The sequence below is a fragment of the Pan troglodytes genome, chromosome 8, assembly GCF_028858775.2.
Source record: "Pan troglodytes isolate AG18354 chromosome 8, NHGRI_mPanTro3-v2.0_pri, whole genome shotgun sequence".
Classification (NCBI taxonomy): domain Eukaryota; kingdom Metazoa; phylum Chordata; class Mammalia; order Primates; family Hominidae; genus Pan; species Pan troglodytes.
Genome location: NC_072406.2, coordinates 115,244,585 through 115,267,754, shown reverse-complemented (window position 1 = coordinate 115,267,754; position 23,170 = coordinate 115,244,585). Strand labels below are relative to the sequence as shown.

Here is a 23,170-nt window from a genome sequence, read left to right as displayed (position 1 = left end):
TCTGGAGTAGCTGTGATTATAGGCATGCGCCACCATGCCCAAGTAATTTTTGTATTTTTAGTAGAGACTGGGTTTCACCATGTTGGCCAGGCTGGTCTTGAACTCCTGACCTTGTGATCCGCCTGCCTCGGCCTCCCAAAGTGCTGGGATTACAGGCGTGAGCCACCATGCCTAGCCATGCTTGGTAATTAAAAAAATTTTTTTCTAGAGATGTGGTCTCACTATGTTGTCCAAGCTGGTTTTGAACTTCTGCCTGCAAGCAGTCCTCCTGCCTCGGCCTCCAAAAGTGCTGGAATTACAGATGTGAGCCATCACTCCCAGCCTGAAAAAAAATTAAATGTAGAAAATTTGGGTTCTTGGTATCTTGCAAGAATTTGCTTTAAAATTATTATAATTTTTTTTGAGACAGGGTCTTGCTCTGTCACCCAGGCTAGAGTGCAGTGGCTTGATCATGGCTCACTATAGCCTTAACTTCCTGGGGTCAAGTGATTCTCCTGTCTCAGCCTCCTGAATAGCTGGGACTACAGGCGGGTACCACCACACCTGTCTAATCTTTGTATTGTTTTTGTAGAGACAAAGTCTTGCTATGTTACCCAGGTTGATCTTGAACTCTTGTTCTCAAGTGATCCTCCTGCCTTGTCCTTCCAAAGTGCTGGGATTACAAGTGTGAACCACCATGCCCAGTGTTTAAAATAAAGTATATGTGTGCTTTTAGAACAATAAAAACATTATATATATGTGTGTGTGTATATGTATATGTCTTTTTAAACATTGACAAAAATTGTATGTATTGTGTACAATTTGATATGGAATGGCTAAATCAAGCCAATTAACATGCATAACCTCTTACATTTATCATTTTTTTTGTGATGAGAACATTTAAAATCTAATCCCTTTGCAATTTTGAGGTATACAGTAGATTATTATCTGTACTCATCATGATGTAGTCATCAGACTTGTATCTCCTAACAGTATTTGCTTTTGTTAATTAAAAATTTTAAATAGAAACCATTTAGAAGAAATTTATTTTAGTTTTCTAGTTAAGTCAATTTGTAGAATATTCTGTTTCCAGGTCTTTTCATTAAAGACATTTATTTGGATTGGTAATTTATCATTGGTTAAGTTAGGCTATGCTGATCATTATCACAAAGTATACATTGTATGTGATGCTTTACAATTTCCCTTTAGAAGAAGCTAAATATTCTTAGTTAAGTAAATAAATATCTAACTTCCAGCTTTTTTCTTGCTTAATATCAGTTTTCTGAATTTCAATATAGAGATGCCAGTCATATGTCATTATTAAGAAACTAGCCTTTAAAATGTATGACTGTTGCTCCTTCTTCATTTCCTTATGGTTGTTTAGTTTTCTGGGCTGAGGATAAGTCATCAGGCCAAACCTTTCAGTGGAATGTGTTTTGCTATATGGTTAGAAGACAAGCTGAGCTGCTCAGATGTCATAGTGACCTGAAAGAGGCAGCTTCAAAAATTACCTCTTAGTTTTTGTTTAATACTAGAATCTTACAGTGATCACTATAGATCAGAATTTGTATTTACCAATCCAAGAATGGAACAATTAGGTTTTTCATCTGCTCTCTACATTGACTGTGCCCAGGATACCGAAGTCAGGTATTTAGTTTTTACGTTTGTAAAGCTCTGATGCTTCCAGTAGAACAGAATTTCTGTAGGACAATGAATTGGTTTTTTTTCTTTGTGAACACAGCTTATTAATTTAGCAGTGGTTTTATCATATTGAACTGAAATTTGGCACTTTATTAGGCTTGTGAATTTTTTGTTAACCAGTCTTTTGCCTTATTTTAGAAAATATTGCAATGATTTTTCTCTTTAAAATTCTTTAAAGACTTTTGTGTATTTATCTTAAATTATATATCTGAAGTTTTTTTTTTTTTTAGTTGCAGTTTAGGCTTCCAGAGCCATATCAGTCTTTATATAAATCTGTTGAATAATAGTTTCTTCTAAAATCAAAGTAAATTTCTTATACATGTTTAAGGAGTGAAAAGGAATTTGTGTATATGTAATTTTGCTAGTACTTATGGCTTCGATCTAGAAATGTTTATGATGGACCAGGCACGGTGGCTTATGCCTGTGATCCTAGCACTTTGGGAGACCCAGGCGGGCGGATCGCTCATTGAGCACAGGAGTTCAAGACCAGCCTGGGCAACATGGCAAACTCCGTCTTTACCAAAAATACAAAAATTAGCTGGGCATGGTGGTGTGCACCTGTAGTCTTGGTTACTCAGGAGTCTAAAGTGGGAGGATTGCTTGTGCCTGGGAGGTCAAGGCTGCAGTGAGCCATGATTGCGCCACTGCACTTCAGCCTAGGCGACAGAGTGAGACTGTGTCTCAAAAACAAAAACAAAAAAAGGGGAAATCTTTATGTTTTTTTTTTTAAACCTCATACTAAAAACAGGTATCAGGTTATATGTAGATAGAGACTGCCAGGTTGATCAATTTTAATTTCTCTTTTAATCACTTATGGATATCATATGAATGTCATTCAGCTTTTTAATTTTGTCATTAATCAAGCTGAGTAGTAAACTGTCATTTTAGTATTGGTTCAAATATTCAGTGGATAATTGTTAAAATTTCAGTAGCCACTTTGTAAATTGAGAATCATGCGGAAAATATAGGTCCTCTGGAATGCTGAAGAGCCATGTTTCTTAAATAGTATACATATGGGACTGGGCATGGTGGCTCGTGTTTGTAATCCCAGCACTTTGGGAGGCCGAGGTGGGTGGCTCGCCTGAGGTCAGGAGTTTGAGACTAGCCTGGCCAACATGGTGAAACCCCATCTCTACTTAAAGAATACAAAAATTAGCCGGGCGTGGTGGTGGGTGCCTGTAATCTTAGCTACTCGGGAGGCTGAGGCAGGAGAATCGCTTGAATACAGGAGGCAGAGGATGCAGTGAGCTGAGATTTTACCACTGCACTCCAGCCTGGGTGACAGAGCGAGACTCTGTCTCAAGAAAAAAAAAAAAGAAAAATAATATATATATGGGATATATCTTGTCGGAATAAGAAGAGTAAGGTAGAACATCAAAACTGTGGCTGGATGTGGTGGCTTACACCTATAATACTAGCACTTTGAGAGACCGAGATGGGAAGATGGCTTGAGGCCAGGAATTTGAGACCAGCCTGGGGAACATAATGATACCCTGTCTCTACAAAAAGTAAAAAGATTAGCTGAGTATGGTGCTGTGCACCTGTCGTCCTAGCTACTAGGGAGGCTGGGGCAGGAAGATCACTTGAGCTTGGGAGTTTGAGGTTGCAATGAGTTTTGATTGCGCCATTGCACTCCAGCCTGGTGACACAGGAAAACCCTGTCTCTAGAAAAAAGAAAGAAAGAAAGAAAAAAATTCAAAACTCTGTTTTTTGTTTGTTTGTTTGTTTTTTATCATTCTAATGCTTTTATTCATGTTTCATCTTCCTAAGGAATGACAGGTAAGAATTTAGGGACTGGTAAGAAATTTTTCAGCTTATTATTTTCCTCCCAAAATTCTGTGTATGGAATTCTATTCAGCAGTAAAAAGTGAACTGTTGATACGTGCAACAGCTTTGATATATCTCAAGAGAATTATGCTGAGTTAGTAAAGCCAATCTGAAAAGGTTACACTCTGTATGGTTCCATTTCTGTAACATTCTTGAAATTACAAAATTATTGAGATTGATAAATTAATGGTTGCTAGGGGTAGAGATTGGGGTGGGTGGAGGGAGATGGTGGGTGTACCTGTAAAAGGGTAGCACAAGGAATACCTTATGAGGAAACTCTTGTGTCTAACTCTAGTGGTAAATATATTAATCTACACATACACAGAGTGCATGTGAAACTGATGAAGTCTGAATAAAGTTGTGAATTGTGTCAATGTCAATTTCTTTGTTGTGATATTTTTCTATATGGCACAAGATTTCCCCATTGGGGGACACTGGGTGAAGGGTTCATGAAATCTCTGTATCATTTCTTACTCAACTGCATGTGAATCTACAATTACTCCAAATTAAAAAGTTCAACTTAAAAAATTCTCTTGGGTAAGCCAGGCACGGTGGCTCACGCCTGTAATCCCAGCACTTTAGGAGGCCAAGCCAGGCGGATCACCTGAGGTTGGGAGTTCGAGACTAGCCTGACTAACATGGAGAAACCCTGTTTCTGCTAAAAATACAAATTAGCCGGGCGTGGTGGTACATGCCTGTAATCCCAGCTACTGGGGAGGCTGAGGCAGGAGAATCGCTTGAACCTGGGAGGCGGAGGTTACGGTGAGCCTAGATTGTACCATTGCACTACAGCCTGGGCAATAAGAGTGAAACTCTGTCTCAAAAAAAAAAAAATTCTCTTGGGAGGCTGAGGTGGGGAGATCACTTGAGTCTAAGAGTTTGAGATTCTGGCAACAGAGTAAGACACTGTTTCTAGAAAAAAAAAAAAAAAAAAAGCCACAGGTGGTAGTGCACGCCTGTAATCCCAGACACTAGGGAGGCTGAGGCAGGAGGATTTCTGTTTTTCTTTTTCTTTTGAGATGGAGTTTTGCTCTTGTTGCCCCAGCTGGAGTGCAATGGCGTGATGTTGGCTCACTGCAACCTCTGCCTCCTGGGTTCAAGCGATTCTCCTGCCTCAGCTTCCCGAGTAGCTGGGATTACAGGGATGCGCCAGCACGCCAGGCTAATTTTGTATTTTTAGTAGAAATGGAGTTTCACCATGTTGGTCAGTCTGGCCTTGAACTCCTGACCTCAGGTGATCCACCCGCCTTGGCCTCCCAAAATGCTGGGATTACAGGCGTGAGCCATTGCGCCTGGCTGAGGCAGGTGGATTTCTTGAGCCCAGGAGTTTGAGGTTACAGTGAGCTGTGATCATGCTATCACACTCTAGCTTGGGAAACAGAGCGAGACCCTGTCTCTTAAGAAACAAAAACAAAATAAAAATTCTCACAGTGACACCTTTTCTTACATCACATGAATTCCTTATCTGTTCTAGATACAAGATGCTCTTAAAAATGTGCAGTGATACCACTATGGAGTACAGATTCTCTAAATGTTACTGTTCAAAAGAATGTATTGAATCCTGAAGCACTCTCCCTTTACTACCATTTCCTCTATACTTCTTCCAAAAACAACATATCTAACAGTAAAATTAAGAAGAAAAGTGGTATTGGTGGCATGGAAGAGAAAGAATAAAAGCAGATCTGAGATTTATTGAAATAGTATAAGAAGAAACTTATGTTGAGGAAGTATTATTTATATTTACATTTAGATGGTGTATTTCACCTTAAAGGGTATGGCTTCTGTATTAATTGTAATGTCTGAGAGAGAGATTTATTCATGTTTTTGTATCAGTAATTTGTTCTTTTTAATTACTGTGTGTCATTCCATTGTATCAATATACCACAATTTATTTCATCATTTATTTTCTGTTGATGGACCTTTAGGTTTTTTTAATACTAAAAACATTGTTTTTGGCCGGGCGCGGTGGTGCATGCCTGTAATCCCAGCCCTTTGGGAGGCTGAAGCAGGTGGATCACAAGGTCAAGAGATCGAGACCATCCTGGCCAACATGGTGAAACCCTGTCTCTACTAAATATACAAAAATTAGCTGGGCGTGGTGGCGCATGCCTGTAATCCCAGCTACTCGGGAGGCTGAGGCAGGAGAATCACTTGAACCCAGGAGGCAGAAGTTGCAGTGAGCCAAGATTGAGCCAGTGCACTCCAGCCTGGCGACAGAGTGAGACTCCGTCTCAAAATAAGAAAAAAAAAAGCATTGTTTTTCAGAGACACGATTTCACTGTTGCCCAGGATGGAGTGCAGTGGCGCAATCATAGCTCACTGCAGCCTTGACCTCCTCCTGGGCTCTAGTGATCCTCCCAACTCAGCCTTCCAAGCAGCTAGAAATACAGGAGCACACCACCACACCTAGCTATTTTTTTATTTTTTATTTTTCGTAGAGATAGGGTCTCACTTTGATGTCCAGGCTGGTCTCAAACCCCGGGCTTCAAACAGTTCTCCTGCCTTGGACTCCCAAAATGCTGGGATTTTAGGCGTGAGTCAACATGCCTGGCTGCCTCCCAGGTTCAAGCGATTCTTGTGCCTCAGGCTTCTGAGTAGCTGGGATTACAGGTGTGTGCCACCAGGTTTTTTGTTTTTGTTTTTTTTTTTTTTGTATTTTTAGTAGAGACGGTTTCACTATGTTGGCCAGGCTGGTCTTGAACTCCTGACCTCAAGTGATTCACCTGCCTCAGCCTCCCAAAGTGCTGGGATTACAGGTGTGAGCCACCATGCCTGGCCCACATTTGAGTTTTTTTTTTTTTAAGTTTTTAGTTATTGCATATAAAGCTGTTATCGACTGAAAAAAATTCGATAAAGGACTTATATCTGGAGTATATAAAGAACTTTTAAAATTTAACAATATGAAAATAACCAAATTATGAAATGGTTAAAAGACTGAACATCACTACAGAAGATATATACAGATGACATAAAAACACATATTTAACTTCTTTACCCATTAGGAAGATAAAAATTAAAGCAACTGTATATATGCCTGTTACAATAGCTAAAATAAAAAATATTGACAATATCAAGTGTTGCCAAGGATGTGGAGCCACTGGAACTTCTCATACATTGCTCGTGAACAGAGAGGGTGCAGCTCCTCTGGAAAAACAGTTTGGCAGTTTCTTATCAAGTTAGAGACCTTAACATTAATGACCCAGAAATCCTACTCCTACATATTTACCCTAGAGAAATGAAAACTTAGGTTCACACAATGGATAATGTTTATAGTATCTCTGTTTATAATTGCTCAAAACTGAAGGCAGCCCAAATGTTCTTCAGCAGGTACATACATAAACAGTATGTGGTATATTTATAGAATAGATTATAACTCAGGTAAAATAATGAACTAGTGATACATAGAGCAACTGATCACTCTCAAAGGCATAATGCTGAGTCAAATAAGCCAGTCTTAAATGACATCTGGCATGATTTTATTTATATGATAGTCTCAGAAAGACAAAACTGTAGTGATGGAGAACACATTAGTGGGTTCTAAGAGTTAGTAGAGAAGGAAAGTGTGACTACAGAAGGATAGTAGGGGAGAGTTTTTTGGGGTGATGGAACTTTTAAATTTCAGATTGTAACTATTATGTGAGTTATAGGATTCATAGAAATGTATACATAAACAGTGTATTTTAAATAAACTATTACTGTATTTTAGTAATAATAAAATAATAGTAATTTTTAGTTGAAAAAATAAGAATAATGCTGTTATAAATGTTCTTGAACAAATCTTTTTGTGGATATATACATTCAATTCTATTGGTTTCTACCCAGGAATGGAATTGCTGGGCCATAGGTTAAGCATACGTTTAGTTTTCGTAGATACCGCAAAATAGTTTTCCCTAGCAGTTTATAGTTCCACTTACAATGTATGAGAGCAGTATCACCAACACTTTAATATTAATCTTTTGAATTGTATGTTTAATTTAAAAGTTATTCTAGTGTATACATAGTGGCATCTCCTTTTGGTTTTAAGTTGTATTTTTCTGATGAATAAATAGGTTGAACACCTTCATATTGTAAGTAGCCATTTGCAGAAGATCCTCTTCTGTGACTTGCCCTTTCAAGTTGTTTGCCAATTGTGTTGTCTTTTTTTTCCATATTGATTTATGGAAGGTGTGTGTGTGTATTCTCTTAAAAAATAGCAGCTTCAGTGGGGCGTGGTGGCTCATGCCTATAATCCCAGGACTTTGGGAGGCCGAGGTGGGTGGATCATGAGGTCAAGAGATCGAGACCATCCTGGCCAACATGGTGAAACCCCATCTCTACTAAAAATACAAAAATTTGCTGGGCGTGGTGGTGCGTGCCTGTAGTCCCAGCTACTTGGGAGGCTGAGGCAGGAGAGTCACTTGAACCCATGAGGCGGAGGTTGCAGTGAGCCAAGATTGCGCCACTGCACTCCAGCCTGGCAACAGAGCTAGAATGTCTCAAAAAACAAACAAACAATTGAATTATAATTTACATAATATAAAATAGAAGTATATTATTCAGTGGCTTTTAGTATATTTACAAAGTGGTACAACCATTTTTCATTATCCCAAAAGAAACCTCATACTCATTAGTAGTCCACTCCACATTTCCCTCTCTCTCCAGCCCGTGTCAGCCACTAATTTACTTTCTGTCTCTATGGAATTGCCTATTCTGGATATTTCATATAAATGAAATTATACAGTTTATGGCCTTCTGTGTCTGACTTCTTTCACTTAGCATGGTATTTTCTTTTTTCATTATTTTTTTTTTAAGAGTTGGAGTCTTACTCTGTCATCCAGGCTGGAGTACAGTGGCGCAATCATAGCTCACAGAAGCCTCACACTCCTGGGCTCAAATGATACTCCTGCCTCAGTTTCCTGAGTAGCTGGAACTGTAGCACTACAGGCACAAGCCACTGTGCCCTGCATCACTTAGCATAGTGTTTTCAAGGTTCATCTGTATTGTAGCCTATCTCAGTACTTAATTATTTTTTATTGCCAAATAATATTCTGTTGGTCAGGCACAGTGGCTGATGCCTGTAATCCCAGCACTTCCTGGTAGGTGAGACGGGCAAATTGCATCATAATACCAGGAGTTTGAGACTAGCCTGGGCAACATAGCAAAACCCCATCTCTACAGAAAATACATAAATTAGCCAGGCATGGTGGTGCATGCCTGTAGTCCCAGCTATTCAAGAGGCTGAGGTGGGAGGATCACTTGAGCCTGGGAAGTCAAAGTGGCAGTGAGCTAGTGCACTCCAGCCTGGATGACAGAGGGAGACCTTGTCTAAAGAAAAAAAATGTATTGTATGGATATACCATATTTTGTTTTTCCATTCATCTGTTGCTTAACATTTGGGTTGCTTCCACTTTGCCAAACCATTTTCCAGTGCAGATGCATCATTTTACATTCCCTCTAGCAGTGTATGAATGTTCCAGTTTCTCCAAATCCTCATCACACTTACTGCCTTTTTTTTGAGATGGAGTCTTGCTGTCGCCAGGCTGGAGTGCAGTGGCACGATCTCGGGTCACTGCAACCTCTGCCTCCCGGGTTCAAGTGATTCTCCTGCCTCAGCCTTCCGAGTAGCTGGGACTACAGGCATGCACCACGCACAGCTAATTTTTGTATTTTTAGTAGAGATAGGGGTTCACCATGTCGGTCAGGATGGTCTCGATCTCTTGTCCTCGTGATCTGCCTGCCTCGGCCTCCCAAAATGCTGGGATTACAGGCGTGAGCCACTGTGCCTGGCCCTGCCTTTTTAATTATAGCCCTGTGAGTGTGTGTGAAATAGTACCTCATTGTGGTCTTTACTTGCCCTTATGACCAGTAATGGTAAGCGTGTTTTCATGTTCTTACTGGCCATTTGTGTATCTTTTGTGAAGTGTCTGTTTAGGTGTTTTGCCTATTATTATTAAATGAGTTGTTTATATTGTGGAGTTGTAAAAGTTCTTTATATATTCTGGATTCTAGACCTTTATCAGATACACGATTTTCCAATATTGTCTCCCGTTCTGTGGGCTGACTTTCATTAATAACTTTTTTGGTAGTGTCCTTTGAAACACGTGTTATTTTAATACCGGTGAAGTCCAATTTATGTATGTTTTCTTTTTTCGAGTATGCTTTTCATGATATGTTTAAGAAACCATTGCTTATTCCAAAGTCACAGTGATTTACTCCTGTGTTCTCTTCTGATAGTTTTACAGCTTTAGGTCTTACATTTACGTTTTTGATCCATTTTCATTTATTTTTTGTGTTATTATATAAGATAGGGGTCCAGATTCATTTTTTTGCGTGTGACTATCCAGTTGTCCTAGCACCATTTTTTGAAAAGACTATTCTTTTCACATTGAATGGTCTTGGCACCCATGTCAAGTATCATTTGAACATAGATGTATGAATTTATTTCTGGACTCTGAATTATATTTGTTTGATCTATTTGTCCTTATGCCAGTAGCACACAGTCTTGATTACTGCAGCTTTGTAGTAAGTTTTGAAAAACAGCAACCTACTCTTCTTTTTCAAGATTGTTTTGGCTATTCTGGTGCCCTTCTATATCCATATGAATCTTAGGATCAGCTTGTCAATTTATATAAAAAAGCCAGCTGGATTTTGTTATGAATTACATTGACTCTCTCTATATATAACTTTGAGAAGTATTGCTGTCCTAATAGTATTAAGTGTTTTGATCCATGAGTATGGGATGTCTTTCCATTTATTTAGATTTTCTTTAATTCTTTCAACAGTATTTTGTAGTCTTGATTGTACAGGTCTTGCACTTCTGTTGTTAAATTTATTCCTAAGTATTTTCTTTTCTTTCTTTCTTTTTTTTTTTTTTTAAAGAGACAGGGTCTTGCTCTGTCACCCAAGGTGTAGTACAGTGACATGATCATAGCTCACTGTAACCCTGAACTCCTGGCTTCACGTGATTCTCCCACCTCGGCTTCTCAAGTAGCTAGGACTATAGATGTACCACCATGCTTAGCTAATTAAATTTTTTTTTTTTTGGTGGAGAAGGGGGTCTTGCTATGTTGTCCAGTCTGGTGTCTTTCATTATTTCTGATGCTATAGTAAATAGAATTGTTTTCTTAATTTTGTTTCTGGATTGTTCATTGTTAGTTTATGGAAACACAACTGGTTTTTTGTATATTAATCTTGTATCCTGCCACTTTGCTGAACTTGTTTATTAGCTCTAATTGTGTGTGTGTGTGTGTGTGTGTGTGTGTGTGTGTGTGCATGTGTGTGTGTGTGCATGTTTTGGAGATGAGGTCTCACTCTGTTACCTAGGCTGGATGCAGTGGCTATTCACGGGCCTGATCATAGTGCACTGTAGCCTCTAACTCTTGGCCTCAAGTGATCCCCCTGCCTCAGCCTCCTGAATAGCTGGAACTACAAGCATCTGCTACTGCACCTGGCAGTGTTAGAAGTTTTTTGATTACTGACTTAATCTCCTTACTACTTATAGATCTCTTTAGATTTTCTATTTCTTTTTGAGTCAATGTTGGTAATTTGTGTGTTTCCAGGTATTGTAGTCTTTAGTGTACAAGTCTTGTACTACTTTTGTCTGTTTTATCTTGGTTACCTAATATGTTGGCATATAGTTATTTATAGTATTATATCTGTTTTTATTTCTGTGAGGTCAGTAGTAATGTCTCTGCTTTTATTCTTTTTTTTTTTTTTTTTTTTTAGATAAGAGTCTCGCTCTGTCACCCAGGCTGGAGTGCAGTGGCGCTATCTTGGCTCACCGCAACCTCCGCCTCCTGGGTTAAAGCGATTCTCCTGCCTCTGCTTCCCAAAGTAGCTGGGATGACAAGTGCCCGCCACCATGCTTGGCTAATTTTTGTATTTTTAGTAGAGACAGGGTTTCACCATGTTGGCCAGGCTGGTCTCGAACTCCTCACCTCAAGTGATCGCCTGCCTTGGCCTTCCAAAGTGCTGGGATTGTTAAGTGTGAGCCACCGTGCCTGGCCTCTGCTTTTATTCTTGATTTTAGTAATTTGAGTCTTCTTTTTTTGGGTCAGTCTAGCTAAATGTCAATTTTGTTGATGTTTTTAAAGAAAAAGCATTGATTTTTCTCCAGTGCTTTAGATTTTGTATATATATATTTAAATCTCTGCCCTAATCTGTAATATATTATTTCTGTCCTTCTGTTTGATTTGGGTTGATTTTGTTCTTCTTTTTCTATAATTTCTTAATGTGGAAGGCTAGGCTATTAATTGAGATGTTTCTTCTTTTTAAATATGTGCATTTACAGCTATAAATTTTCTTCTGAGCACTGCTTTTGCTGTACCCCAATGATTTTGTTATGTCCTTTTTTTCGTTAAATTGTAAGTGTTTTCTAGCTTTCTTTGTGATTTCTATTATTTAGGAGTGTGTTGTTTAATTTCTACATATTTGTGAATGTCCCAAATTTTCTTTTCTTTTTTTTTTTTTGAGATGGAGTCTCGCTCTGTTGTCATGCTGGAGTGCAGTGGCACGATCTTGGCTCACTGCATCCTCCACCTCCCGGGTTCAAGCGATTCTCCTGCCTCAGCCTCCTGAGTAGCTGGGGCTACAGGTGCATGCCACCATGCCCAGCTAATTATTGTATTTTTAGTAGAGACGGGGTTTCCCAGTGTTGGCCAGGATGGTCTCAATTTCTTGACCTCACGATCTGTCTGCCTCAGCCTCCCAGAGGGCTGGGATTACAGGTGTGAGCCACCGCACCTGGCCCCAAATTTTCTTTTGTCATTGACTTGTACTTTCATTCCATTGTGGTTGTAGAACATATTTTACATAATTTTAGTCCTTTTAAATTTACTGTGTCTTGGTTTATGGGCTACTCTGTGGTCTATCTTGAATAATCTATATGCTTTTGACAAGAATGTGTATTCTGCTGATGTTGAGTGGCATATTCTAAAGATGTCTTTACCTTAATTTGTGTAGCATTTTTCACTGGGTATGCATTTTTATATGTATTGTAGAAATCATGAGTTCACACCATTACATCTAATGCTAGTCCATCCTAGGAAAGTTCCTTCTTGTTCACTCCCATTCCATGTTTGTATATCTCTTGTTCCACAGTGAAAGCCCTGGCTCCTGACATCATCAACATATTTAGTTTGCTTAATCTAAAATTGCTTCAGTTGATTAACTCATACCATAACAAACAAACCTAAAAAGTTCAGGATTTATTTGCCATTCTTCCACTTCCTTACCTTACCCTGCCAAAGTCTAAAGGCTTAGACTTTGTGTTTTTTAGTTCCTTGGATTAGTTCGTTCTTGCTTTTTTTCTCTACAGCGTGGTTAGGGTATTTGTATACAGTATAATTAGGTTCATTTGTTTGCTTTCAGTTAAGTGTTTTTTTCTTTTTCATTCTATTGATCTAATTTTTAAATAATTTAACAATACAACATTTCATAATACATCCTATGTTGTAGCATTATTATATATAATATATATGAGTAATATACATTTAAAAGTCAAAATTATGCAAAAGGCATATCAGAAATGTTACTCCCACCCATATGTCTCCCAAAGTTGGTAGGTAATAAACTTTGGATTTCTTTATTTTTCCGGCTTGGGATTCATTGGACCTCTTGATTTTGTGCTTGTATTTAATCAGTTCTGTAAAATTTTCAGTGGTTGTATTTTCATATATTGTTCCTGCCCTATTTCTCCTTTCCTTCTGAACCCTAATAAGCATATGGTAGATTGGGATGGTGTCCTTTCTTCTCTTATGCTTTTGTATTTTCCATCCTTTCTTTTGTCTCTGTGTCACATTCTGGAAAGTTTTTCCTGACCTATCTTCCAGTTCACTAATTCTCTTTTCAGTTGGGTCTGATCTGTTGTGAAATCTATTAATCACATTTAAAAATTTTGATTTACATAATTTTTTTTTGTTTCAGCATTTCATTTTGGAATATTTTTTCAAATCTGCTATGTCACTTTTTGCAGTTTCTAGTTATATATTAAACATTTAAATCTTAGTGAACTTAGTGAACTTTGTTCTAAGAGTTGTAAGACCTGACTTATATTCCTGACTCTATTTCCAACCACTTCCCTTTGAAAGCTTTTTTTTTTTGAGATGGAGTCTCGCCCTGTTGCCCAGGCTGGAGTGCAGTGGCGTGATCTCAGCTCACTGCAACCTCTGCCTCCTGGGTTCAAGTGATTCTCCTGCCTCAGCCTCCCGAGTAGCTGGGATTACAGGCACGTGCCACCACGCGTGGTTAAGTTTTTGTATTTTTAGTAGAGATGGGATTTCACTGTGCTAGCCAGGATGGTCTCCATCTCCTGACCTCGTGATCTGCCTGCCTCGGCCTCCCAAAGTGCTGGGATTATAGGCGTGAGCCACTGTACCTGGCCCTTGAAAGTTTTTTTTTTTTTTTTTGAGATGGAGTTTCGCTCTTGTTGCCCAGGCTGGAGTGCAATGGCGTGATCTCAGCTCACCACAACCTCCGCCTCCTGGGTTCAAGTGATTGTCGAGCCTCAGCCTCCCGAGTAGCTGGGATTACAGGCATGCGCCACCATGCCCGGCTAATTTCATATTTTTAGTAGAGATGGGGTTTCGTCACGTTGGCTGGGCTGGTCTTAGAACTCCTGACCTCAGGTGATCCGCCCGCCTTGGCCTCCCAAAGTGCTGGGATTACAGGCATGAGCCATGGCACGTGGCCCCTTGAAAGCTTTTTAAAAGAGGACTTTAATTGTTACTACATCCATTAGGAAGCAATTTCTAAATATTACCACCATAGATCCAAGAAGTGAGGAATAATATAGTCACCATGCTCAAATTTTAGTGTCTTATTTAAGCACACATGCATACTTTAAAATGAATCTAATTATTTCTAGACTCTGGCCTTTTCATTCCTGATAGTATTGCCATGGTCCAGGCCCTTGTTATCGCTGTCCTAGATTACAGCAGTATCCCCCTGTAGGTCTCCCCACCTTCAGCCTTGTCCTCCTCAAAAAAATTTTTTTTTCAAGAGATGGAGTCTCACTCTGTTGCTCAGGCTGGAGTGTAATGGCATGATCATAACTCACTGTGGTCACCTTGACCTCAAGTAATTCTCACACCTCAGCCTCCCAAGTACCTGGGACTACAGGTGCATGCCACCATACCCGGCTAATTTTTAAATTTTTTTTTTGTAGAGACAGGATCTTGTATGTTGCCCATGCTGGTCTAAAACTCTTGGCCTCAAGCAGTCCTCCCAGTTCAGCTTCCTGAGTCACTGGGATTACAGGTGTGAGCCATGGCACCTGGCCAAATTCATTTTTTAAATAATGTTATAATCCTGCTTAGATCCTTTAGTGATATCACATCGAGCATGCAACAGGATAAATTCTAACCCCGCTAAGACTCTCTAAGACTGATCTTTTTCTGTCCACTTTTGTGTTGAGCAGTTCTCTTCCTCAGATTCTGTGTTCTGTCAACTGTATCTAGCTTTGCTTTTTCTCTGAGACTGGGTCTTGCTCTGTCACCTAGGCTGGAGTGCAGTGGTGTGATCATGGCTCACTGCAGCCTTGACCTCCCGGGCTCATAGCTTTGTTTTTATTCACACATCATGATGTTTATGTCATTTCGCTTTTTGTTTATGGTTCCTCTTCTGTTGGAGACCTCTTCTTTTCCTCTTAGCCTGCTGCTAGTACTTTTAGCCTGGTGATTAAGAGCTTGGGGCTAGGGTTGGCATTTTGGATTGTTCCATTTCTTTAGAATCCCAGCATTTAAGTTTTGTAAATTTTAATTTTGTAATCTTTTAAACTGGAATAACTTTACCTCATAGAGTTATTGCAAAGATTAGATGAGGTAATAAATAAAGAGCTTAGCACAGTGTCAGTTTTTAAAAAACAGTATCTCATCCTATCTCTAAATAAGACTCAGCCAAGAGGATCTATATGTCCCTCTCTGTTGTGCGTATCTCTAATACTACTATTAACACACTACTTCATAGCTACTTTTGAATGGACCTTCTCACTAGCTTCTTAAAATCAAGGACTGCCAAGTTTATCTTTGTATCACTGGTATCTGGCACACAGACATTCAGTAAATATTTGTTTAATGTATGCATGGAGTTTGAAAGAGCTAATCATCTTTAGACAATGCCTTACCTTTTGCACAGGAAGCTTCTGTAAGTGTGTACCCTCAGTTCAAGTGAGAATTTTTGTTTTCCTTTCTCTTTGCCAATAGTAAAGTCTTAAAATAGTAATTACATTTATTTCCACTGCACTGAGCTGTGATACCACAAGCTGAAAATCTAGGGAATCCATGGGAAGTTGGCACCCTTAAGGATTAGATCATTTTTCCATATTCAATTTGTATTCTTGTAGTTATGGAATTTGCTTTGAGGATAGTCAATGGAAATCCTTCATATTTGTGTAAAACTTGAGATTTAGATTTTTAAAAAAAGTATTTCCCAAGAGATATATTAATGAGGCAATGCCTGATAATCCAGTTGCTTTTCCTGTTCCCCTACCCTCAGTAATAGTTCTTGGAGTGCTTACATGTGACAGACAACATCCCTACCAGATGTTATCTTCCCTTTTATAGATTAAAACACTCAGGCTTAGGTTAAGTAACTTATTCAAAGTTCCAAAGCCAGAAAGTGGAGGAGCTGGAATTTAAGCCTTAGTTCTTCTAGTGCCCATTCTCTTTCCATTACACCATACTGCTTTTCTAAATAAACTGAAAATAATTTTCTTTTGTTTTTTCTTTTTTATTTTTTCTACCTTAAAGTCTTTTATCCCTTAATTTTATTTTGAATTTATAGTATTTAGTAGTGCTTTTAATTACTTAGTAACTATTTAAACATTTTAATAACAAAAAGAAACCTTTATGGTAAGATATTTAGGTAATATTTAAAGGGATAAAGCTTTTAAAAATTTTAAGCCTTAATTCAAGTAGTAGTTATTTAAGGTATATGTATTTTATTTTTAATTTGAATCACCGTGAGGAGGATTTGCCATCTCAATGTTCTTAGACTTTAGCAGACTTATTTATTTCTTCCCCTGTTGCATAATCCCTATGCATTATATTGGTCAGGAGGCAGGAATGTTACAGATTTTTTTTTTTCAAACCTCAATTTGCTCTGAGATTTGGAATTAACCTTTAGAATGTTCTGGATTTATCCCCCATATGCCAAAGATCTGTAAATATCTTTTCACATGAGCTGAAATTTTCAGGCGATTAAGTGAAATATTTGTGAACGCAGATGTTTTGTTTAAAAGCAGTTAATGAAGTCAGAAAAAAAAATACCTCACTGTGGAAATACTTTAGGTTCCTCCTGTAATATGATCTGCACATACTTCTTTCTCTTGTAATTCACATTGTTTATTTTCTGAGGGAGGAAATAACTACACTAATAATTAAAACATAAAATTATTTATCCTGTGTTTTTTGCTCCCAGAGTAAACTAAAAATGATTTTGACCGACCAGGGCTGCTTGATTCTGTGAAACTCACATTGTTTGCGTACTGTTGGAGGGCCTCATTAGGGGGTAAATTTGCTTTTTCTGTGTTTGCCAGTAACGATTCCTGTCTCTTACGGGAACTTGCCATTTGGATTGTCTCCTTCCTTAACTGGCCAGCCTTAAACAGTTCAGGCCATTAGTTATTTTTCCTAGTCTTGAAATTTTTTAAAAAATTATTCTTAAGTTTTCAAGTATTTAAAGCTGAGGATATTGGTCACTGAGATATTGCCTAGTTAGGGTTCGGCATTGTGCCCAAATTTGTTGGGCCTCTCAGGGCCTGAGTTCTCTGTGCTTTAACAAATGAGCTACAGTTCTCAAGAGATCAGTGAAGCTTGTTTGTTGATCCTGTATTCTCATCCAGAAGAAGTAGATCTTTGAGAATGTCTAAGGAAGGGTAAGTGATTTTATTATTCTTTCTCTTTCATTTTTCTCAGTGAAGAGGTGTCATCTGCATGAATTAAAAGATTAATAAAGCAGTGCTACCAGTCCGAGAGTGGAGGTAGAGGCAGAGATTGAAAGAAATTCAGCCCAAATCTTATAGTGTTTCATGTGTAATCTACTATAAAGTTGCTATGGTTGTTTTGAAAGACAGCACTGAGTAAGGGCAATCTTAATAGGAATTTTGTAAGATATAAGTACTTTGTTTACTCTGTGGTAAATTCATTTTGTTTTTCTGCAGAATGTATTTATCAAGATTGGAAGCAAACGGTGGTTTACCAAATAATTGAGGGAAGCTTAAAAATTCAATGGCGTTTTAAAATAAGTTGTACCTTTAGAAAATGGTGTGAAATATTTAGTGAAAAACAGCCTATGATTTTGTTTCTGGGGCGTGTAGGCAAAAAATAATTTAGAGTAGAATTCCCTATTCTAATTTGCTTTGCAATATAAGATAGTTCCGTATTATTTTTGTATTATTTTCTCTTATGCTTCAGAGTCTGAATTATTACTGATTCTCTTTTTGTGACCACTATAATAAGTGATAAGTTAATAACTGCATACTGTTGGTTATTTCATTTCTAGCCTTCAGGCATAACTAGACCTGGTTAATTTTAGAGAGATGTTTCTTTTAATAAAATAGGACATAAATCTCTCAAAAAATTCTTTAAAAATACAGTAAAAGTTTAGTTTTTATTTTTCTGGAATCTATTAATTATCTTTCTAGTTCTTTTGTTCTGTAAGAAAATTTGAAGTGGTTCCAGAGCCTCACATTTACAACTTATTTTAATCTAATCATGTATTGATTATGAACAAAATAAAATTGGCCCACTTTACTGCTATTTTTAGATTTCATTATTGAATAACGAGAACAACCAGGGGTATAAGTAATTCTGTATTATTTTTAGACCTTTTATGACATCACTAGAAATTTGAGGTTTCTTTTAAATGTGAAAATTATGAAAGGACTGCTGTTTTAGATTGGTATATTTTCTTAAAGGACTGCCTTTTTAGGTTGGTATATTTTCTTTCCTTCTACCACTGGCTATAGATAGGTAGGTGTTAAACCATTTTTATGATAAGGACTATCACAGGTGCTAGTATGTTTGTCGATCTTGTACACAGGGTTGTTTATAAAGCTATTATAGTTTGTAGATTTAAGATGAATTGTATTTCTAGACGCGGTTAAAGTTCTTGGAAGTAGTTAGTGCTAATTTTTACCCTATGGTAAAGTATATGTTAGACTTGGTTAGTTAGAGAAAGTTGGAGGGACCTATATTACCCCTCTAGGACACTGTAAGGGCAGATTTTTTTTAGGTTTATCTCTAGGAGCCTCTGGAGCAATGTCTGTACTGTCCGAATGGATAATAAGTGCATTTGAAGTACATGGAGTATATAAATGAAATCAATTAAGTTTTATTCTCTATGCTATCTTTAGAAATAAATGGATACATTTTGTGCTTGGGGATGAAAAAAATTCTTACATTCACCGTTTTCATAAGTGCAATATTGGCATTTAATACCGTGTTATCATTTGATAGCTATGAAATATTTCCCTAATAGTAATAGGAAAAGATTCATAGAGTTAAATCACCCAAAATTATACTTGAGCTTTATGTAAATCTATGGTAATTAAGACAGTGTGATATTAGTGTTAAGATAGGCATATAGATTATGGAACCAAATGGGGAGTTCATAGACCCACATATATATAATCAATTGATTTTCAGCAATGAAGTTAAGCTAATTCAATGGCGAGAGGCTAGTGTTTTTTTTTTTTTTTTTTAAGAACAGGTTTCACTCTTGTTGCCCAGGCTGGAGTGCAGTGGCGTAATCTTGGCTCACCGCAACCTCCGCCTCCCAGGTTGAAGCGATTCTCCTGCCTCAGCCTTCCTTAGTAGCTGGGATTACAGGCATGCACCACCATGCCCGGCTAATTTTATATTTTTAGTAGAGACAGGATTTCTCCATGTTGGTCAGGCTGGTCTCGAACTCCCGACCTCAGATGATCCACCCACCTTGGCCTCCCAAAGTGCTGGGGATTACAGGCGTGAGCCACTGTGCCTGGCCAGGAGAGGCTAGTGTTTTTAACAAATGTACTGGAACAACTGAATATTCATATAGGAAAAAGAAAAAATGAACCTTGACCCTTGACCTTTACCTCAAACTGTACATTAAAATAAATGGATCATAGACCTGAATATAATCTTTGTGACCCTGAATGAGGTACACATTTCTTAGGTAAACTGAATAAAAATTGTTAGACAAAATTGATAAGTTGGGCTTCATCAAAATTTAAAAAATCAAATTCCTGTTTCTTGAAAGATATGAAGAATATTTAAAGGCAAGCTGCAGACTGGGAGAAAATATTCTGAATATGTTTATATCTGATAAAAGACTTGGATCCAAAATATACGAAGAACTCTTGTAATTCAATAATAAGACAGCCCAGTTTAAAAACGGGCAAAATATTTGAATTGATGCTTCACAAAATTGGATTTGAAAAGATGTTATTGGTCATTAGGGAAATACAAATTAAAACTATAGTGAGATACCACTGCACACTCACTAAAATGGCTACAATTAAAAACACTGACTGTGGAGCAATGGTAACTCTCATGCATTGCTGATAAGAGTGCAAAAGAGAAAAGAGTTTTGGCAATGTCTTTTTAAGTTAAACATATGCTTAACATATGACCTAGTAATTCCATTTTTAGATATTTACCCAAGAGATGAAAAAATGCCCACATAAATTAGTATGTGACTGTTTGTAGCAGCATTATTTATAATAGTCGAAAGCTGGAAACAAACCAAGTGTCCGTTAACTGAATGGTTAAACAAATTGTGGTATATCCATACAATGAAATACTCAGGAATAAAAGAACTAATCATATATGCAGCAACATGGATGAATCTCAGAAGTATTGCTAAGTAAGCCAGACACATGACAAAATAATACTTGATTCCATTTATATGAAAACTACAGTGACAGAAAGTACTAGTGGTAGCTCAGGGCCAAGGGCTGGGGAGGGTATTGCAAAAGAACATGAAGAAATTTTTTGGATTGAAGAAAATATTCTACATCTTGATTGTAGTAGTTGTTGCATGAGTGTATACTGTTATCAGACTCACCAAAATTTTCATTTAAGGTGGGTGAATGTTATTTTAAGTAAATGATACCTTGGTAAAGTTGGTGGAGGAATGAGACTTGAGAAGCTCCTCATCCTGCTGATTTAAAATTTTGTAAAGCGGTTGTTGATTATTCATATTCAAAAGGATATCTTTGGGAAAATATGGTTGCTCCTAGGATGTGTAATGCAGGGAAAAATATACTCTCTTTGCAGTGTCATGATTGAATTAGCCCTCTGGAGTTGTTAAAGTGCTTTTTTTTTTTTTAAATTACTAGAGTTGCTGTCGTTTAGGTAAAAGGCCAAAATGAATTTTATTATTTGTTTTTATTTTAAATTCTGGGTTTTGACCTTTCTTCCAATATAGGCACAGTATACTTGTTAATTTGGACTTAGCTAACATGGATAACCATATTTTCTTCTCTAATTTCTATCTCACAGAGTTTAACCCTGAAATTTTGCTGTGTTTTATGAATGATCCTCTATACACTGGTCTTTCAAAAATTGTAGAGAAAAAGTGAAAAACAATTTAGAGGAAAATAGAAAAAAAGGGATTGGAAAAGCCTATGCTTAATTAGACTGAGGTTTTAGAATAGTAAATATATTCTTAGAAATACTGGTATTGTCCTGGTTTCTCCCGTAACTTGTGTATTTTTCTGATTTGGTAGTCAGCCCTCTCTTATATTTCCTACCATCCTGCTCCCATTATCACAATTTCTTCATTTGAGAATGAAGGTGAAGGGAATTTTAATGTCTTTTCCTTAAATATTTTTGATGAATCTCCTTAAAGTGTGCTTTAAAATCTTTGGTGGAAAGAGAGTCTGCATTATCATCAGTACTCCTATTATTTTATAGTTTTTAAGATAGACCTTCTTTTACATTTAAACATCCCAGAAACTGGGCTATATCTGGCAATATACCACCTAGAATTCAAGTTGAGTTCTTCCAGAGAGGATTTGCTTTCGCTTCTTTCGGTCACCTGGGGAAAATATCAACCATCCTGATAGTATAAATTCAGAGCACAACCTACATGACTGACTTGTTCAAATTCTCAGGGAGAGATTTTCCCCCTCCCTGGACGCAGTACAAAATGGGAAATAGATGTACAGTCAAGGCTAAGATGTACAGATTTCTTTGTGGGCCCTTCTGTGTTGTAGATATATTTCTCCCTTATCCTCATATTATGAGTATATCCCTTTTGCTATCCTAACTTTTTGTGGAATCTCCTAGGCTGTGACTTGGAATTTCCCCCCTTTTCTTACTGGTATATAATATCGGTACATTTTATAATTGATGGCATTTTAAATCTTAATCATCTTAAATTTTGTTCCATGTATGTCTCCATACTGACTTTTCTCTGGAACTTTTTTTTTTTTTTTTTTTTTTTTTGAGACGGAGTCTGGCTCTGTCGCCCAGGCTGGAGTGCAGTGGCGCGATCTCGGCTCACTGCAAGCTCCGCCTCCCGGGTTCACGCCATTCTCCTGCCTCAGCCTCCCGAGTAGCTGGGACTACAGGCGCCCGCTACCACGCCCGGCTAATTTTTTGTATTTTTAGTAGAGACGGGGTTTCACCGTGTTAGCCAGGATGGTCTCGATCTCCTGACCTCGTGATCCGCCCGCCTCGGCCTCCCAAAGTGCTGGGATTACAGGCGTGAGCCACCGCGCCCGGCCTCTCTGGAACTTTTAAATACTGAGTATATGAGTGAGTAAAATGAGTATTATAATTTCATGTTTTATTTTATAAGTGATAACACATTTGTTCAGATTTTTAGTGTGTGTGCTGCCGAAGTGAGCACTGTTCAGATTTTTAATGCACAGGAGGCTGTTCTCTTTTTTTTTTTTTTTTTTTTGAGACGGAGTCTCACTCTGTTGCCCAGGCTGGAGTGCAGTGGCACGATCTTGGCTCACTGCAAGCTCTGCCTCCTGGGTTCACGCCATTCTCCTGCCTCAGCCTCCCGAGTAGCTGGGACTACAGCAGGCACCTGCCACCATGCCTGGCTAATTTTTTTATTTTTAGTAGAGACGGGGTTTCACCATGTCAGCCAGGATGGTCTCAATCTCCTGACCTCGTGATCCACCCGCCTCAGCCTCCCAAAGTGCTGGGATTACAGGCGTGAGCCACCGCACCCAGCCACTGCTGTTCTCTTGACACAATCTGATAAACAAAATGTATCCCTCTTGATGTTCCTCAGAGAAAATGTTAAAACAAATTAGTAAGAAGTTACTGGTTAGAATTTATGAAAGCAAAACTAATGCTACTAGATGTCTGTTGCTTTTAGAATCTAACCCAAAATTTCTTGTTGTATCTGTATGTCCATGGTATTTGAGCTTTGAATTTTTAAGAATCCATTTCATAAAGTTCTTACCTATAATACTTTTTATATCATTAAGCATACTTTTTACGGAGGATGGAGACATAATGGCAGACTGAGGTCTTCCTATTACTTTTTTTTAATAACAGCTTTATTGAGATACAATTCACGTATCATTCAATTCACCCTTTTAAAGCATACAATTTGATCATTTTAGTATATTCACAGAGTTGTGCAACCAATACCGCTATCTAATTTTAGAACATTTCATTACCCCCACAAGAAACCCTGTACCCATTAGCGGAAACTGCCCGTTCCCTCCTCCCCACAG

General features: G+C 38.0%; 1 protein-coding gene across 23 annotated transcripts in view; it reads left to right on the top strand.

Moving 5' to 3' along the window:
• Positions 1-23,170, top strand: part of NT5C2 (5'-nucleotidase, cytosolic II) — a 103,234-nt gene that overhangs the window by 23,313 nt on the left and 56,751 nt on the right. For 4 of the 23 annotated variants that reach the window (XM_003951737.6, XM_063781147.1, XM_063781146.1 and 1 more), the window contains exon 1: positions 16,829-17,359. The exons of 16 other annotated variants lie outside the window; for them this stretch is intronic. In XM_003951737.6, coding sequence (XP_003951786.1) covers positions 17,346-17,359 — 14 coding nt within the window. In that variant the 5' untranslated portion in view covers positions 16,829-17,345. Of the gene's footprint in view, positions 1-16,828; positions 17,360-23,170 lie in introns of those variants that run through there. 3 more of the 23 variants (XM_063781151.1, XM_009459153.5, XM_063781152.1) reach the window with 3 other exon arrangements.